The 17,682-nt window shown below is 38.8% G+C and overlaps 1 protein-coding gene across 1 annotated transcript in view; it reads right to left on the reverse strand.

Annotated features, from left to right (window-relative positions):
* LOC122792381 (zinc finger protein 99-like) overlaps window positions 1-17,682 on the reverse strand; it is a 369,449-nt gene that overhangs the window by 138,401 nt on the left and 213,366 nt on the right. Inside the window, 2 exon segments of the mRNA XM_044060167.1 lie at window positions 11,344-11,418; window positions 13,529-13,675. Of these exon segments, the coding sequence (XP_043916102.1) occupies window positions 11,344-11,418; window positions 13,529-13,675 (222 nt within the window).

The following is a 17,682-nucleotide window of genomic DNA, read 5'->3' on the forward strand; positions in this document are numbered from 1 at the left end:
CTCTCCTCCTCCCAACAAACTCAAATATATGTGAGAGATGCAACTATATAGCCAAACTGGAGACTGAGCTCTCTCGACCCATGACTGGCACAGTCAATCAGGAGGAGAAGGTAACCACACACACCACAAATCCAGTCTCACATAGACCTATAGCAACAGCAAACCAAACACAAACACACAAAAACATACTCAGAGGCTCTAAATAAAAATCTGCCTAAGCAGCAGAAACCTCCAAAGCAGACACCCAAACAACTGCTACCCCACAACAATACCCACGTATCACATAGTTCACAAAGTCAGTGTGCCACACAGTCACAGCCCTTGAGGCTAAACAACACAACTAATACACTTGTAATAGGTGACTCTATTGTCAGACACACTGACGTCCCACTCACCAGGCTGAACAAGGAGAAGGTCACTGTAAGCTGTCTGTCGGGTGCCAGGATCCACCACATAACACATGCACTCAGGTCACTCCAAAGCAAGTACAAATATGACTCCGTCATTGTCCATGCTGGTGTGAATGACCTGAGACATACCTCCCTGGACTACATGAAAAGAGACAGAGGAGCTCTCTGATCATGTAGCCCAGGCTGGTATGACCCTGACCTTGAGTAGCATCTTACCCTCACCAAGAATGATGCCACAGTATAAAGATAAAATGATCAATTTTAAAAATTGGCTAAAGTATTGGTGTCATTCAAAGGGGATCCAGTGTCTGTCAGCCTGAGATGACATGCTCGACAAGCCACGTTGCTTCACTAGGGACAGCTTGCACCTGTCACCCCTGGGCTTTCGAATACTGGCTAAAGCTCTTGCCACCCCCATAGTGCCTTTTTTAGGCAAGGCTCAAAAGACAAACCCACCTCCATAGACAATACAAGGAAAAAGAAACTAAGGGTAATGCTGCTCAATGCCAGAAGTCTAAACCTCAAAATGCATGCACTCGAGGCTCTCCTCAGTATGGAGAATATCGATATCTGTGCAGTAACAGAAACCTGGTTCAAGGCCCCCGAAAGCACTCCAGCACTACCAGATTATACTTCATACCATGCTTTTCGGCCACAAAACTCGGACCAAACCACAAAAGGAGGGGGAGTGTCCATATACATCAAAGATATCCACACCTCCAGGTTAGTAGCACTGCACAAAGCATCGGAGACCATCCATGTGCAACTAACAGTGAGAAAAACTGCCTTTCAGTTTGTAGCCTGCTACAGACCACCCTCCCAAACTCAGGAACCCCACTCGGCTTTCCTGAGAACACTGGAGAATATGAAGGTCTCTCCAAACACCATTATATTGGGTGACTTCAACTACCCAAACATTGACTGGGAAAACTACTCAAGTCCCAACACCCATGCCCAACGGTTCCTAGAATTTATAAACTTAAATGCTATGGAACAACTGGTCACCACCCCCACAAGAGGGGAAAACATATTGGACCTGGTCATCACCAACATGGGACTCTATGTTCCACACCAGAGGTATACCCTCATTGGTAAGGTCAGACCATAAATGAATCTCACTGGACATCCATATCCCGTCCCCACCCCCAGCCAAGGTAACCACAATGAAGAACTTCTCAAAAGTAAACTTCACACTTCTCAAAACCGAGGTGGTATCCTTCAAAGCCCCCGGGCCAGTGGAAAAAATGGCTCAAACTGCAGAATCCTTTACAAACGCATTCTATGGACACCTACAGGAATGCATGGATAGTGCTATCCCAAATAAAACCAAGACTCACTCCTCCAAAGGCAGGAGACCTGTCTGGTGGACCCCGACCAGAAATAAGCTATACAACAAAAGGAGGAAGTTACTACATGATAGAGCAAAATCCCAAAAAGAGAAGGCATCTCTGATCAGTACTAGCAAGAAGCTATGATTCCTCATAAAATCATCTAAGGCCAGCTTCGAAAGAAAAATTGCACAAGACACTAAAGACAATCACAAAGCCTTCTTTAGCTATGTCAGGAACCTGGGTGGCAACTCCGAGATATGCTCTGAGTTAGTGCAAAATGACAAAAAATACACTGAACCCACAGACATTGCCAACATCCTGGCAGACAGGTTCAGTGCAAATTTCTCCCCCATCCCCCCCAAAAGAGCAAATGTCCATCCCAACAGAGTGTAGCCTCCCTGACATCACAGATGAAGAGGTGAGAGCTGCCCTTTCCAAAGCAAAAAACACAGCATCCATGGGACCGGACGGTGTCCCATGCTGCGTCTTAGATGAGCTTCAAGAAGAACTTAACCCTCACATAAAGTCACTGTTCAATCTCAACCTTACTACAGGATATGTACCCAAGGAATGGCGTACAGCAACAGTGGTCCCACTCCACAAAGGTGGTGCCACAACGGACCCCGGAAACTATCGCCCTATAAGCCTGACTAGCCTGGTGCAAAGCTATGGAGCGTATCATCATGGAACTCATATACAAAGACATCGGGAACCTCCAGACACTGGATCCTACCCAATTCGCCTTTGTTAAGGGCAGATCTTGCCTTTTGAACCTGGTCAACTTCTTTGAAACAGTTACCAGGGCCATAGACAAAGGGAAGGTAGTCCACACAGCCTACCTGGACCTCACAAAAGCCTTCGACACAATACCCCACTCGGGCATCATAAATAAGCTCACCAGCTTAAATATCAACCCCTATGTCACAAGATGGGTTGCAAACTGGCTCAGGGATAGAACCCACATGGTCAGAATTGCAGGTGCCATGTCAGACTCTAAACCAGTTACAAGTGGCGTCTCACAAGGCTCAGTCCTGGGACCTCTCTTGTTCGGTATATATTTCTCTGAGGTACAGGCTAACACGGGAGGACTATGGCTCACCAAGTTCGCAGATGACTGCAAACTGGGTGCCATAATCAACTCTCTGGCTGACACAAGCATCCTCCAAAAGGGTCTCACAGAGACGGATAACTGGTGCCAGAGCCATGGCCTAAAGCTAAACGCCAAAAAATACATAGTCATCCCCTTTGGGAAAAACAAAGTGCGCACAAATTACCACATAGGTGGTAATCCATTAAGTACGGAAGAAGTAATTAGGGATTTGGGGACCCAAGTAGATAGTAATCTTTCCTTTGACAATCACATTGCCAAAGTGGTTAGAAAGACCTTCTATATAGCCCACCTTATCACGAAAGGTTTCACATCTAGATCAAGAGAGTTCATTGTGCCCCTCTACTCATCACTCATCAGACCCATAATTGAATACAATGCCCCATTTGGGATGTACCTTACCCGACACCTGCAGCAACTGGAAAGACCCCAAAAGTACCTCACCAAGGGGATCAAGGGACTCAAACAGATGCCCTATGCAGTTCGTCTAAAGAAACTCCAGCTCTACTCAGTTGCTTAATGTCTACTCAGAGGCGATCTGTGCCTGACATATAAAGCCATGTCCAACCCAGAATTAATGGACATGCTCCACCTCAGGAAATCCAAATCCCTTAGATTACATGCTCCAGGGACTTAAACCTCAGCACAGAAATAAATTGGACATGCTGGAGGGATAGATTCATATCCCAGAGGCTCCCGTCACTCTGGAACAAAATCCCAGTCCAAGTTAGGCAGAGCCCCTCACTGACCCTCTTCAAGAGAAATCTTAACGGATGGATGGGAGATCGTAAGTTTACCCCTGGGATCTCTTCTGGGTCCCTGCTAGACAGAGGCACAATAAACTAACCATAAAAGGGCTATCTTCTGTGACCTACTATTCAATGGCACATTCTACTAATCTAAAAGGGTGGCGAAAGCCAAACACACTCTGGCTAGGCTTATAAATGCCCTAGGGCAGATAGCCTAGTATCAACCTATGAACCTATGTGTTCCACATTTTGCTCATTTGTTCCACATTATGATGGCTAGTGTTCCTCATTTTGGAGAAGGAAGGTTGTAAGTTCAGATGTAAAATTAGATTACTACAGGAGTTCTTGGAAGAAAGGGTGGGCTCCCAATAAAGCATGCCAAGTTAAAAAGCATAGTTAATCTGCACCTAATAGACAGTAACTGCTAACTTCTTAATACTACACTAAATTAAATTTAAAGTAATGCAAGCAATAGATCTTTTTCTGTGTTTATGGTATTTGTGCCTATAAAATACACCTTTCACAGTGTTATTCTTGAATGCATTTGCATTACAGACATGCAAACAGTATACCTAACCTCATTTATTAGTCTATGCCAAGTTTGTGTCTTTCGTCTTTTCCCGGTTAGGGGTCGCCACAGTGGAACTCCGGCCTGCTAATGATTGGTAGTTGATTTTTACGTGCCGAGTTACTAGCCCTGATGCACAACCTTCAACGAAGATACGCCCATTCACGCATGTCTCCACGCAGAAGATGCTCTAGCTGAGAATCGAACCGGACAGCGTCTATGCCAAGTTAAGTGTTACAAATCTGTTCATGGCTTCATGCCTACTACAAAAAGTTTAATTTGAAAGTGGTTATGCTAAGCTTACATTCTGAATTTATAAGACAACAAAAATTATACTGGAAAGAAAATGGCTTTCATCAGAAATAGATAAAAGACAGAAGTCAAATAAACCATAAAAGCAAAAATTATACTGGAAAGAAAATGGCTTTCATCAGAAATACATAAAAGACAGAAGTCAAATAAACCATAAAAGCAAGTGCATACCGAAAAGGGTTCAACCCCAAGTTAAAACAGCACTCGACTGACTGTTAGTTAGCTTAGCTGTGCTCATATGTCTCATCATGAAAACAAATGTCACACCTCTACCAGGTCACAATACAACACCTGCCTTATACTTTATACATAACTTAAGCACAAAGCAAACCACAGCATAGCAGATTAGCCATGCTACTGCTACCTCCGTCTATTAATTATTCCCCCTTTTCCTTCTTTTTCCAACTTTTGCTCCTCATCTCTCACTCCACTCACATTTCCACTGTTTTGTTTTGGTTTTTTTCTGTACTCACTGATTTTAGAGCCACAGCATGGGCATCCCTGCAAATCAGGGGGAGTGATTGCTGAGAACTGTGTCAGTTGCTTGTTAATGATGTATTATAAACACAAAATTAAAATTATTACTGTATGATTTAGAATGCTTATACCATGGATAACTAGCATTTTTGCACAGTAAACAAATTACTGCATCCCCTAGCATCAATGCAAAATACCTGTCTCAGCAAAAACAGCAGTTAAAACACATGCTTATTATTAATTACCTTAGTTAAAAAGTGTGAAGACGCATAGCATATACAGACTTATGGGAATACTGTAAAACGGCACAACAAATCTGTTTTATGTCAACATGAGCCTGCTTAAAATGCAACTGTAAAGAAAAGACTTACATGAATGCATTATTTGACCACAGGTGCATTTAGATTTCTTTTTAATGCCCATGTTCAGTCATTGATTTAATGGGTGGGACTACCGTAAACAACATTGACTTTCCAAATAACCTTATATGGCAATCAAACAACTGTCCCTAGAAAATAATTTTTGTATCTTTGGTGTTGGGGCTTATGGGCTGGTAGCTAACGGCTATATTTCTCTGCAATTAACTGCAGTAACCCCAAGTCAGTGCAGAAACACTGTTCTTCCTCTCTTTTATTTGCGTATATTGTATGTATGTATTTATTTACATGATTAAGCAAGGAAACTGGCATCATTACTAGATGTTAACACAATACTGAATGGGAGGAAGGGGGGGGGGGTCATTAGCTGTGTCACTGTACCATGCTTGCTGATTTACTTCCTTTGAACTCACAGATATGTCTGGTGACCTGACCTGGGTATTACGCACAGCACATTTCAAAAAAACAAACTATTACTACTTTAAATTAAGTCCGGATATGAAGGATACAACTGACACCCCTACACCTACACCTACACACACACACACACACACACACACACACACACACACACACACACACACACACACAAACACTTACAAAATACTCTTCCTATATTTCTGCAAAAATAATAAATAACAGCATTTAACAGCTGTAAATTCAAACTGCAAGACATCACACTCAACTCTACCACCTTTTCAACTGTAAGAACTGAAGATCAAGTAAACTAAACTATTTATTTCAGTCAGCCACTCAACTCAACTGAACTGAATATGTCTGTCCAACACGGTGAGACACCTACCTGAGTTAATCAGTTCACGAAAAGCAACTTTCTTTTTTGTTTCCTCTCTGACTGCAAATGCAAGCCGAAAGTTGTTTCTTTAATCTTCTTCCAGACTTTCACCAACCAAAGACAACGCCGATATCCACTGTCAATCCTCGACCTCTTCTCTCTTCCTAACTCCCAAGACAAGTAAAGTATTACTGTGCTACTGCTACTGATTTGGTTTCTGCTCTTTTTTAAGAAGAGAGCGAGAACCAGTCAGTAGCAATCCAGCTGTCCACATCACATACGTGCCTGCCGATGTGGCAGTCCGAACCCCCTTCTAATTACTGTGCGGTTAAAACTGCATAGACGTCTGGGCACCATTCTGATGCATTTTCTTTAATCCGGACTGCCTTTTACAGCAGTCAGATTCCCAGATAGTAGTACACGTTCTAAAAAAAATGAGCCGCCCCTGGTTGAAGCATGTGCGGGAGCTCAGGCCATCTTAAGCTTTTCAGGAATATACAGTGATGGGAGTTGTAGCTATTACTGGCTGCAAATCTGGCTATCTTGTTATAGGTGGTTTCTAGTTTTCTTAAGAGCTTATTTTGGAGGTTAGTAAGTAAGGGAGCAGCAAATAGCAGGGATGGTAGAATAAATGTTTGAGCCAGTATAGGTCTTGATTTGTTAGGTATATATTTGTTGTTGTGGTATACAAGATCTACTTTTTGACTGGACTTTTTCAAACAGTTTAAGATATGTAGGTTGAATTTTAATTGGTCGTCTATAGTAACGCCAAGCAATTTGGTGTTTGAATTAGTGGTGATAATTGTATTATGTAAGGATGAGATGGTGAAGTTGCCTTTAGCTGGATTGAGGACTTTTGGATGGAAAAGGAGAAGCTTGGTCTTTTTGGGGTTGAAAAGCAGGTTGTTTTCAGTTAGCCATTGTTCTACTAGGTGCAGAGATTGTTGAGTGACAGTGTGGAGATTTTGTATATTGTTGGAGATATTAATAGTTCTGGAATCGTCTGTGTACTGTATTAAGGTAGAGCGCAGACAGGAGACATGGAGGTTATTTGGAGATATATTAAAAAGTAGGAGGCCCAGGATAGAACCCTGGGGAACCCCGGTCTTAACAAGATGGAAAGGGAAGAAGGATGATTACCATCTGACGGAGTGATATCCATTTGAGAGGTAGCTGTTAAACCAGGAGTTAGTGGATGTAAAGTGTCGTAGGTTGGAAAGTTTGTTTAGGAGGATGGGATGGGAAACAGTATCACTAGATTTATAAGGTCCTCCGGGCCATAGCCTAGTATCATCCTATGAACCTATATTGGTCTATAAGATGAACATTGTTTTCCAACTTTATCCCACTTTCAAATTGGAGAAATTAGTGTATATTTACATGATGGGGATATTTTTAGCTTCGTTAACTAATTTAAACATTCATAACAATATTGCTAGAGCTTACTTAGGTAATAATTTATATATCTCGGGAATAACCATCAATTCCAGGAGCTTTGTTTAATTTTAATTTATAAGTTAAGACATTAAAAGAGGCATATCTATTAATTTTATCTGATCTTCTATTAGTGTTTTTTATAAGTTTCATAAAAACAATTGTATTATACTTTGTGGTTTTATTACTGGGTTATACAAATTAATTGAATGAAAGTGTATTTTAAATTACTCTAAAATATCTTCTAAATCTGAAACATTTTTTAGTTCCAGAAATAAAAACTTCTTTTATTTGATTAGATTTAATAATCTTTTTCATTCTATTTGCTAATCTACATTGATTTTAAGGATTCATAGAATACGGACGCATTTTAATCTTCTCTAAATTAATCATAGTTTTATGATGTAATATCTCTAAATATTTTTTTCTCATCAAGTTCTTTTACTGAATTTGTATTACCTTTTTGAATATCCAGTTTAAGATTATCAGCTTTCATTTGTAAGTCTAATAATTCTTTATCCCATTTTTTACTGATACAATAAGATAGAATTTTACCATATAGGTATTATTTTAAAGAATTCCACATATAAATCTCAGATAAATCTTTGATTAAATTTACATTTATAAAGGATTGAATTTCTTTGTTATACAATTCCTTAAAAATCTTCCAGGTTAGTTACATGTGATGGAGTTCTACTAGTATAAGTACTTTTTTGACATTCATTTTCAATTCAAATGTAATTGCATTATGATCAGATAATGGACATATGACAACTTTAACTTTATCTGATTTCGCTATTATATCACTGAAATATATACCTTATCTGTTCTAGATTGAGTACCATGTTGATGCAAAAAAATGTCTAAAAAATAATAAATTTGCCTCTGAAAATTAATTTATGGCCTTAATATTAAACATATCTATGAAGTCCATTAGTGCTTTAAATGGCGCTGGTTTCCTATGCTTATTTATCGTGCTAGTATCATAATCATTCGTAATACAATTAAAGTCACCAGTTAACATTATACTTCCTTTAGAATTTGGGAGAATCTGAGAGCTATAAATTAGAATGGATAGAAGATAACCATGAGAGAGAGAGAGTAACCTTGGCTTCAGTGGTGAGAAATTTCTTGTTTTGGTAAAGGAGTCCTTTCTGATAAGTCTTCTTGATGCAATTATTAACAAGTAAGTCAAATTTAAATTGATTGTTGATGGTGACACCTAAGAGTTTAGTGCTGGATTCTACCTTGATGGGAGTATTATTGAGGGACAGTATGGAAAAGGAGGATTTAATATTGTTAATATTTTTGGGGGAGGAAAAGTAACAGCTTAGTTGTTTTAGGATTAAGGATGAGCTGGTTATTGGAGAGACAGGTTTTGACTGAGTTGAAGATGTCTTGACTAGATGAGAAGAGCTCAGAGGGAGAGTTGACAATGGTGATGACTATAGAGTCATCTGCATATTGAACTAAGGATGACTGAGGACAAGAAGAATAGAGCTGATTAGTAAAGATATTAAAAACTAATGGTCCAAGAATAGATCCTTGAGGAACACCCATTTTTATAGGGAGTGGAAGGGAGACTGCAGAGTGCTATGTCACTGATTGTGATCTGCCAGTGATGTAGCTGGAGAACCATGTAACATTACCAGAGGAGAAGTTAATGTTATGCACTTTATGCAGCAGAAGTGAGTGAGGGATGGTGTCGAAAGCTTTTGAGAGGTCTAAGAATAGGCAAGAGATATGTCTGTGGTTATCTCTGGCTAGAAAAACTGTATTAAGGAAGGATAATAGAGCTGTAGTAGTGCTATGTTTAGGTCTGAAGCCATGTTGAGTGGGTGTAAGCAGATTTTCCTGTACTAGATATTGCATAACTTGTTTATGTATACATTTTCCTACACTTTAGAGAGAGGGGAGATGATAGCTATAGGTCTAAAATCTAATAACTAACCAATCTAAAAACTAATTTATCACAAAACCATTCTGTCTTTAGAGACTAATCTAAGACTTCACTTATTCCAGCTAACTAATCCATCCATGCTTCCATCCATCCACAATCAGGGTTTCACTTCAACAGTGACAATCATCTAGAGTAAAGGTTCACACTGCTGGGTGGCTAGATCTTGACGAGATGAAATATAAGCACACTCCTCACCTCAATGACCCAATCTTACATGCTGTCACATTTGCAGATATTTTCTGTGCCCGTCTTAAAGCATGAACTGAGATATTGGTCCCCATAAGACAAAAATACAATGTCAAGTTCAGCAATAAAGCTTAGTGGCAAGACTATAATGTAAACAAAAACACAACAAAAGGAAAAAACTCATAGCTCATAAGAGCAAACTTATTAATCAATCATCCAGAGGAAAACTTAGAAACATAAACAAAGAACTCAGAAGCAAATTCAAATCATCCAAAAGCAAGCATGAATGGAACATTTCCACATATGATATATCTGTGATAGAAACCTTAGATGTAATGTCCAGAAATGCACAGAGCTAATACATAAAAACAATACTTACCCATCCCCTGAGGACATAGCCAACAAATTAATTTCTGTGTTATCTCCTCTTACACCCAGTCAGTATCTTCCTTCATAGAGCAGAGCCTGCCATAAAGCCCTACAACTACAACTGTACTGAGAATTTGTCACTGCTTAATAGCCTGCAGTCACTATATCTAACCTCAATATTGCAGGGGCTCTGCCACAAGGACCTATACCTACAAGTCTGTGACAACCCCTCTCTAGGTCAGTAATCAAGGAGCCCAAATCCTCACCACTGACACTGGAGAGGGACATACACTTGGAATACAAATGGAGACACTCAGTATTTCCAGATACAGACCTCATTGCATCAAGCATAATTCCCCTTAAGAGCACACAGGGCACACACTCAGCCTGGGGTCTGGGTGTCTCTATCTGCCTCTCCCCAGGTCCCCCAGTAAGGCTTCCCACTGGCACTGTGAAACTAGTGCTTTGTGTCCCTGCCCCCAAAAAGCTGACACACACACGCACACACACACACACGCACACACTCTTTCAGACTTAATTTTCACACACACACACCTGGGAAAGGCTGGCACAGATTAACCACTCTACCAGCTTTGCCCAGACTATAAGGTAGATTCACTGCCACCAGTCAGTTACTATAAGCCTCTTAAAAGGATACCTATGGTCACAAAGTTTACTGAGAATTTTGTCAGTGTTTAATAGTCTGTGGTCACTACATCTGACCTTAATATTGCAGGAGCTCTGCCACAAGGCTCTATACCTGCAAGTTTACTAAGAATTTTGTCAATATATAATAGCCTGCAGTCACTACATCTGACTTCAATATTACACCTACAAGTTTACTGAAAAATTTGTTGGTGTTTAATTGCCTGTGGCCACTACATCTGATCTCAGTATTGCAGGAGCTCTTCCACAGGCCTTACACCTACAAGTTTGCTAAGAATTTTATTTTGTCAGTGTTTAATAGCCTGTGATCACTACATCTGAACTGGTACTGCAGGAACTCTGCCAGAAGACCTACACTTACAAGCTTACTGAAAATTTTTTCAGTGTTTAATGTAAGCATATTTATCATGAAGAACCTTGCTGTCTATGAAATATAATCAGTTAAATACATGCCTGCTCTGTAACTGAAAGTCTCTGTGAAATAGTCTGTGCACTCTAAGGACCTCTAACTAAGTTGGCCACTGTCCCCTTTTGCATGACCAGTAGACTATACTGCATATGCCAGTTATTTAGTCTTAGAAAATGACATACAACCTGTTTTACTTGCATCTCTTTCTTAAGTGCTTTGTTCTGGCTATAAACTGCTTTTAACTGTACATTGACAACTTCACGATCATACTAGAAAGCAAATAAATGAAGAGAAAAAAGCTATACTATAATAACTCTCAGAATAATACTAAACACAACTCTAAAATGTTGTACATCCATTAAAGAAATATTAAAACCTGACCAAACATTCAATCCAAACCTTTTCCTGATAACTCACCACTTGAAATTGTAATACAGTTCAACTCTTATTTTGTAGGTAGTATAGTATCTCTAACCAAGGATACCACAACATTTGATCCCAACCCCACCCAACTGCCACATATTACCACATCCACTTTCACTTACAAACCTGTGTCCACAATCTATATAAAACTACTCTTAAACAAACTCAAACTGTGCTCTTCTTCAGTTGAAGACCTTCCAAGTGAGGTCCTAAAAATAGCAGTCAATGGCATTGCCTATCCTGTCTCAATCCTTATGAATAGGTCAGCACTGTAATCCCATGTTCCCTCTCTCTGAAAAAGTCACACATTATCCCTGTGCACAAAGGAGGAAATTTGACAGACATTAATAACTTTACACCTATAGCAATCTTATCTTCCCTCACCAAAATACTTGAAAAATGTATTCAAAACACTTGCTAGACTATCTCTTGCAGGACAAACTCCTATCCCCTACACAACATGGCTTCCGTCCTTCCCCTAGTGTTAGCACTGCCCTTCTAAGCTATTGAGATACTGTCAATAAAGTTAGAGATAATGACACAGTTTGTCACAGAAAACGTCTACTTCAAATGTCCTCACTAGATCTGTCTCAGCCCACCCTTCTGTGGTTCAAAAACTACCAGTCCAATAGGTATCAGACAATAAAATGGCATTCCATGCTCTCTCATTACCTCCTAGTCACCACCGGTGTACCACAAGGCTCTATCCTTGGTCATCTCTTCTTTAACATTGTCACAAACAGCCTCTATACTTCTACTCAACAGGTCATCCTAATACAATACACAGATGATTCCACTCTCATTTGCACCTCTGACAACATGGTACACTTCCAAAAAATTACTCAGGAATCTTTAACAGATACTGAAATATGGCTTTGTAACTCACAACTCATGCTCAACACAAAAAAGACCAAACTACTACGTTTTATTCCAAAATCCCTCTCTCTTGAAGAAATAAGATTTAAAGCCCTCTCTCTCGATAATATAATCATTGAAGTCACTTCTCATAGCAAACTATTAGGGTTGTTAGGGTAGTAATAATAATAGCAACTGCTCGCCAACACACCATGCAGATGTAGAGATGAAATTCAGTTTGTGTCTATTCAGACCATTCAGTAAAAAAGAAAAACTGTTCACGTCTATTTCAGACCATACTATGAAACGCTAAAAAGTATCATATGAATCAGTCCATGGAGCACAAATATATACGTATTCCAAAGGTTCAGTTTAAAAAACATCAGATTTGCTCATATCAGATAAGTCCACAAACCAGGAAGTAATAAATCGAAGAATTTATTCCACAGAACAGAAGGTGAGCGCTTTCGCTAGTAGCTTTTTCAAACCTATACTGAATCAACTGGAGCAAAGACATTTATACTTTCGTGTTATATTAAACAATTAACCAATATTCTAATTAAAATTGAGGCAATTAATCCAAGAATACTCCCATCTCGTATCTAGGTTAGTTTATTCACAAAAGCCTATATTTCATGGCAAACAATTCAACAATTGCCACGTACAAAAATGCCCAAATTTCAGTACAAGTAATTCAACTAAGCATCTATTTCAACATTTCTGACCATATATAGGAGACATATTTAAAGGTGTGTTGAAATGGAATATATGTATATACACACTGCATGACAGATAACATCACTTTAACTTAAAAATCCAAAATGTTGTAGAATAGTAAATATGGCATTGGTACATTAAAAACATTCACTGAACTACCTAACAATTAAAACTAATAATTACTTCATTTATATTTTGAAGAGACACTTATAAGGTATCTAGTTAAAAATCAAAATATGTACACGCTACTGTGAAAAAGATTTTTGACATTTAATACATAGACAAATATAATCTAGTTCATGTGATTATTTAAAATTCTAATAATAAATAGCCAATAATTAAATTCTAAAATCAATATTTTCAAAATCTATTTGTTATATTTACGTCTTCTGTTTTTTTAAGTGTGGGCTTTAATGGTACCCTGTCATTTAATCCAGGGTAACAATGTGCCTGAGTCCTAATAATCCATGATGCTTCTGCTTGTTCCGTTCGATTTTTAATATCACCTCCCCTCTCATTGGGCTTAATAACCTGCAATATTGAAAATAAAAAAGTATGGGTATTATCAAACTGTAGCACATGTTTAGACAGAGCATTAATGTTAGACTGAATACGTATTTGGTATAAGTGTTCCCTAATTCTCTCTTTCAGTTGTCTATCCATTTTGCCAATGTAGAATGAATGGCATAATGTGCAGTTTGCTATATAAACCACATGTCTGGTACTACATGTGGCTTGAGCCTTGATAATAAATAAATGGCCTGTTGTTGGATGTATAAATGTATTTATGTTCTTTAATATGACCACAGTAATTGCATTGGTTACATGGGTAGGTACCTATTTCGCCCAATATATCTATACTCGAATCAAAATGCAGACCACATAATAGACGATGCAAATTTTTCTGATTTTTATAAGCAAATTGTGGTTGCATTCCTACAAACTTGCTGACCTCAGGATCTAATTTCAATAAATCCCAGTATTTACCTATGATATCCTTTATAAATCGAGTGTCCTGAGTGTAGTAAGTAGTATATCTTAATGTGTTGGTGTTGGTGGATGATGGTAGATTAACGGCATTTCTGTACCTCTGCAAGCCCATATCAGAAAAGATTGGGCATGCACAGTCTTGTCTTAGATCTTGAACAATATTGAACATTTTATCAATTTCTTTAGGATGGTACTGTCTTTCTAAGAACCTTTCACTTAAAATATTAATTTCGTTATCAAATTCAACATGACATGGATTCAGCCTTGACACCCTAATGCCTTGTCCTTTTAACACATTATTAAAAATGTGGGGGGGTGCATACTGGTTCTACAAAGCAGATTATTTTTGTGACATGCTTTTCGATGGACTCCTGTATTAAAACCACCATTTGGGAGTCGCCAAATATTTACATCTAAAAAAGAAATATTATGTATAGAGTAGCTCATAGTAAAGCTCAAAAAAGAAGTCAAATTATTCATTTCTTCACCAAAAATAAGTAATTCATGGATACTGTCTTGCCAAAGAAAAAACAAATCGTCCACGAATCTCCTATAAAACAAGACATGTTCTTTAAAAGAGGCCAAAGTAAACAAGGATTTATTCTCCCAAGAAGCCATAACCAGATTGGCGTAGCTATTGGCACAACCAGTGCCCATAGCCACGCCATTATTTTTCGCATATTTACTTTCATTTATTACGGTTGTTAGTGGATGATAATCTTACATTTGACCTGCATATATAAAAATTGCATAAGAAAAACTCATCAAAAACTAGGGATGCTTTACAGAGCCAAAGACTTTCTCACCAATGCAATTAAAATTACACTTGCCACTACTTATCTCCTCTTAACTCTTCTTTATAGCACTCCCATCCTTACTCACTTCCAGTCTTCACAAAAGTTAAAACTTGAACAATACTATAACAAAGTTGCCAAACTTGCAACACATACCGATTTCAGAACCCATCACTGTATAGCACTGAAAAGGCCTAATTGATAAAAACTGCCACATCAACTAACATGTACACAACTTAATTCATCTGCCTGTCCAGCACAAAAAAAAAACATTTTACACAACAATGTTCCCAGTCAGTCACTGTGATCTAGTGACCAAAAACTCCTGTCCGTCTACAAACCTAAAAGATCTGCGGGGCTTTATCTGTACTCCTGCAAGATTGCTAAGGCCTGGAACTTCTTACTTGTATCCATCAGGTCTATACCCTCCCTCCCATCTTTCAAAAACACTCTGAAAGATTTTCTAGCTAAAATCTAGCTCTGTTCTTGCTCAAAACCAGTATAAACTACATCCCTAAATGTGAACAAGTACCTTTTCATTCCTTATACCTTCTTAATCTCCCTTCCTCTCTTAATTACTTACTGCTATTTCATTTTCTTCCCTGACCTTCTCTCTAAATATACCATAAGCTTGTTTTCCCTCACTTCATAGTGCAGTTCCTATTTCTAATAGACTAACTTACATTTAATTTCTCTACAAACTGTCTAAAATTTCTCTACATATTAAATGATTGTCGTATACCTTGTCTTGATTCTTAACCAATATTTGTATATTATATCTGATTTGTTATAATTATTTAAAATGCAGATGTTTTTGTTTTATTACTGAAGATTATAAAAATTATTGTTCGTAAAATATTTTGTAATAATTTGCAGCTATCCCCTCTGGGCATCCACTGAAAATTGGCTTCTACCTAGTCGGACTTTCCCAGTAATCAAATGTCAATAAATAAACTAAGCTCCTATCTCCCCTTAACATCCCGAGAATACTAGGATATCCATACCACCTCTTCTTTAATCACTTCCTAAGTGCTTTCTCCAAGAGTAAAAACAGTATCCCTATAGGTCCTGATAATGTGCCAAGCTGCCTGGCGAAAATCTGTACAACTGAGAATTATGATGTAAACCCCTATGATACCTACTGGATATCAAACTGGCTTAATTAGAAAAAAATCCAGTCTATTATTCTTTCGGGCATTTTTTCATCAAAAAGAGTCATTACCAGTGGTGTCCACCAGGGAATGGTAATAGCACCAGTACTCTCTGATATTTACTTCTCTGATGTCAAAGCTGACAAAAAGAGCCTATGGCTGACCACCCGACTTTTAGATTTTCCATAAATGCCTAATAAACACCAACAAGTGGTTCCTGGACCACAGCCTTAAACTAAATGACAAGAAAGGCAGCATTGTGTCCTTTGGTAAACCTGGACACCAATGTGCCTACCACATAGGTGACACCCTTCTGAAAACTGAATTAGTCATTAGTGATCTGGTCACTTTTACAATATATCCACTGTGGCTTGGAATTCCTTTTGTCTAGCTAAACTGATCACTAGAGTTATGTCTTTGAGATCAAAAGAAATTATCATGCCCTCTACTCTTCCCTCATCAGTCCAGTAATTTGAGTATAGCACTTTTTAAGAGGCTTGACAGACCATAGCATTTCCCACCAAGACAATCATGTACCTGTCTTTCTTAAGCTACACTGACCAACTTAAAATTCTCTCTCTTGTCTGCTTCCTACAGACTCTTGAGAGGGGACCTCTAACAGACTACAGAGCATCAAAGTACCTAGACTAATGAGAGCTCCTGCACATCCACAAAACAACACTCTAAACACCCACTGAAGAGACCTAAACATCTACTGAAGCATTAATGGTACCTGCTGAGATACATCTTTTCCATAGAATCCTTCTTTTATGAAATTGACTTCCCTGGGATGTAAAGTAGGGTAGCTCTCCGACCCTCTTTAAGCATAACCTGGTTGAAGGAATGGTCAATCATAAATACACTCTTGGTCTGACTCCTCAAGCACTCATTGAAAAGGGTTGCCAGTAGGTATGAATTATTTGTATGGATGGGTGCTCACAACTTGGGATGCAGTGGCTGGGTTAAAAATGGTTCACCTGATATAGAGCCTAAAATTAAATTGTGAACTGTCAGAAATGCATAAGCACCCTACTTGGGTCTCCTTGTGTGTTACTGCTGAAGGAAAATCTTTCATAAGCCAGCTCCATTGTTATAGAAGGATAAAGCAATGACTGTGATGTAGGTGTTCCCAGTTTAGTTAATAGTTTGGGTACCTGTTGGAGTTGACTGCGATGCAGGTGCCTCCAGTTTAGTTAATAGCTTGGGTACCTGTTGTAGTTGGCATGGGTAAAGCCTTGATTGTGATGTAAGTGTCCCCAGTTTAGTTAATAGCTTGGGTACCTGTTGGAGTTGGCATGGGTGAGAGGAATGATAAAGCCTCACTGTGATGGAGGTGTCCCCAGTTTGGTTAATAGCTTGGGTACCTGTTGGAATTGGCATGGATGAGAGAAATGACAAGACTTTACTGCTTACCTCTCTTTGCGGATAGGGATGGGTAAATGTGCTGTATAAAATGTAGTACTGTTCTCTACAATCCAGATGGAGGCTAGAGCCAAGGACAGAGGCCAAATTAGCCATGTCAGCACATCTGAGCAAGCATCATCATTTTGGGTGGGTAAGAATCCACCTAGACAACATCACATGGCAGGGGAGGGTAAGCCAG

The sequence above is a fragment of the Protopterus annectens genome, chromosome 1.part2, assembly GCF_019279795.1.
Source record: "Protopterus annectens isolate FY-2018-M chromosome 1.part2, PAN1.0, whole genome shotgun sequence".
NCBI lineage: Eukaryota > Metazoa > Chordata > Ceratodontiformes > Protopteridae > Protopterus > Protopterus annectens.